General features: G+C 57.9%; 1 protein-coding gene across 7 annotated transcripts in view; it reads right to left on the minus strand.

Annotated features, from left to right (window-relative positions):
* LOC102258682 (HLA class I histocompatibility antigen, B-14 alpha chain) overlaps positions 1-191 on the minus strand; it is a 3,310-nt gene extending 3,119 nt beyond the window's left edge. For 2 of the 7 annotated variants that reach the window (XM_014530120.1, XM_014530117.1), the window contains exon 1: positions 31-184. In XM_014530120.1, coding sequence (XP_014385606.1) covers positions 31-103 — 73 coding nt within the window. In that variant the 5' untranslated portion in view covers positions 104-184. Of the gene's footprint in view, positions 1-30 lie in introns of all 7 variants that reach the window. The other 5 variants (XM_014530123.1, XM_014530118.1, XM_014530121.1 and 2 more) reach the window with 4 other exon arrangements.
* Positions 192-917: the final 726 nt, after the last annotated feature.

The following is a 917-nucleotide window of genomic DNA, read 5'->3' on the forward strand; positions in this document are numbered from 1 at the left end:
CACCTCCGCCCCCTCCGACCCCGCACTCACCGGCCCAGCTGGGGGTCAGGACCAGCGCCCCCAGTAGCAGCAGGAGGAGGTGGGGGGGGCTCAAGACCCGCATCTTCGGCGTCGTAGGGAAGGAGTGTGTCCTTGCGCTTCGGCGGAGGAGTTATAACCGGGAGCCACGGGGACGCTGATTGGCTGCTCTAGAAACCGCTCAGCCAATGGGAGTGAGAAGTGGGTCCGCGTCATGAGTCTCTAGGAGGAGGCGCCGACACAGGTTGGGGAGGAGAGGTGAAACCCAGGGCGCTGGGGAGTCCCCACCAGGCAGCTGCCCCCGCGCCCCCAGACAATGTCCCCTGCGGAGACCTGAGCGCAGGCCTGGGCCCTGGGACTCGGTCCTGACCCTCCTCCTGCGCGGGGCGCTCGTCACACTGTCCCCGAGGCCTGACCCAGGCGCTTTGCTGTTCAGGGACTTTCTAAGGTTTTGGTGTCACCATCTCTGTGCGGCCTCACACACAGGCAGGCGCCCAGATAACCTTGTGTATGTGGTGACGTCATCATAGTGACCACTCACGGAGCCACACAGGGTGAGACAGTTATTAGTCCATGTCGCATGCTCACTGCCTGTGAGATGGTAACAGAAGTCATGTTTTTTAAAAAATATATTTTATATCATTTCAGAGAAGACGGAAGAGAGAGAGAGAGAGAGATAGAAACATCAATGATGAGAAATAATCATTGATCGGCTGCCTCCTACACGCCCGACACTGGGGATGGAGCCCACAATCAGGGCATGTGCTCTGACAAAAAGTTGACTTGTGACCTCGTTCATAGGTCAATGTTCAACCACCGAGCCCCGCTGGCTGGGGAATATTGAATAGTTTCTGTTCTGTTCTGTCACAGTCCCCAGGGCTGTCTTGCTGGGTGGCTCT

Source organism: Myotis brandtii, unplaced genomic scaffold, assembly GCF_000412655.1.
Source record: "Myotis brandtii unplaced genomic scaffold, ASM41265v1 scaffold720, whole genome shotgun sequence".
Lineage (NCBI taxonomy): Eukaryota > Metazoa > Chordata > Mammalia > Chiroptera > Vespertilionidae > Myotis > Myotis brandtii.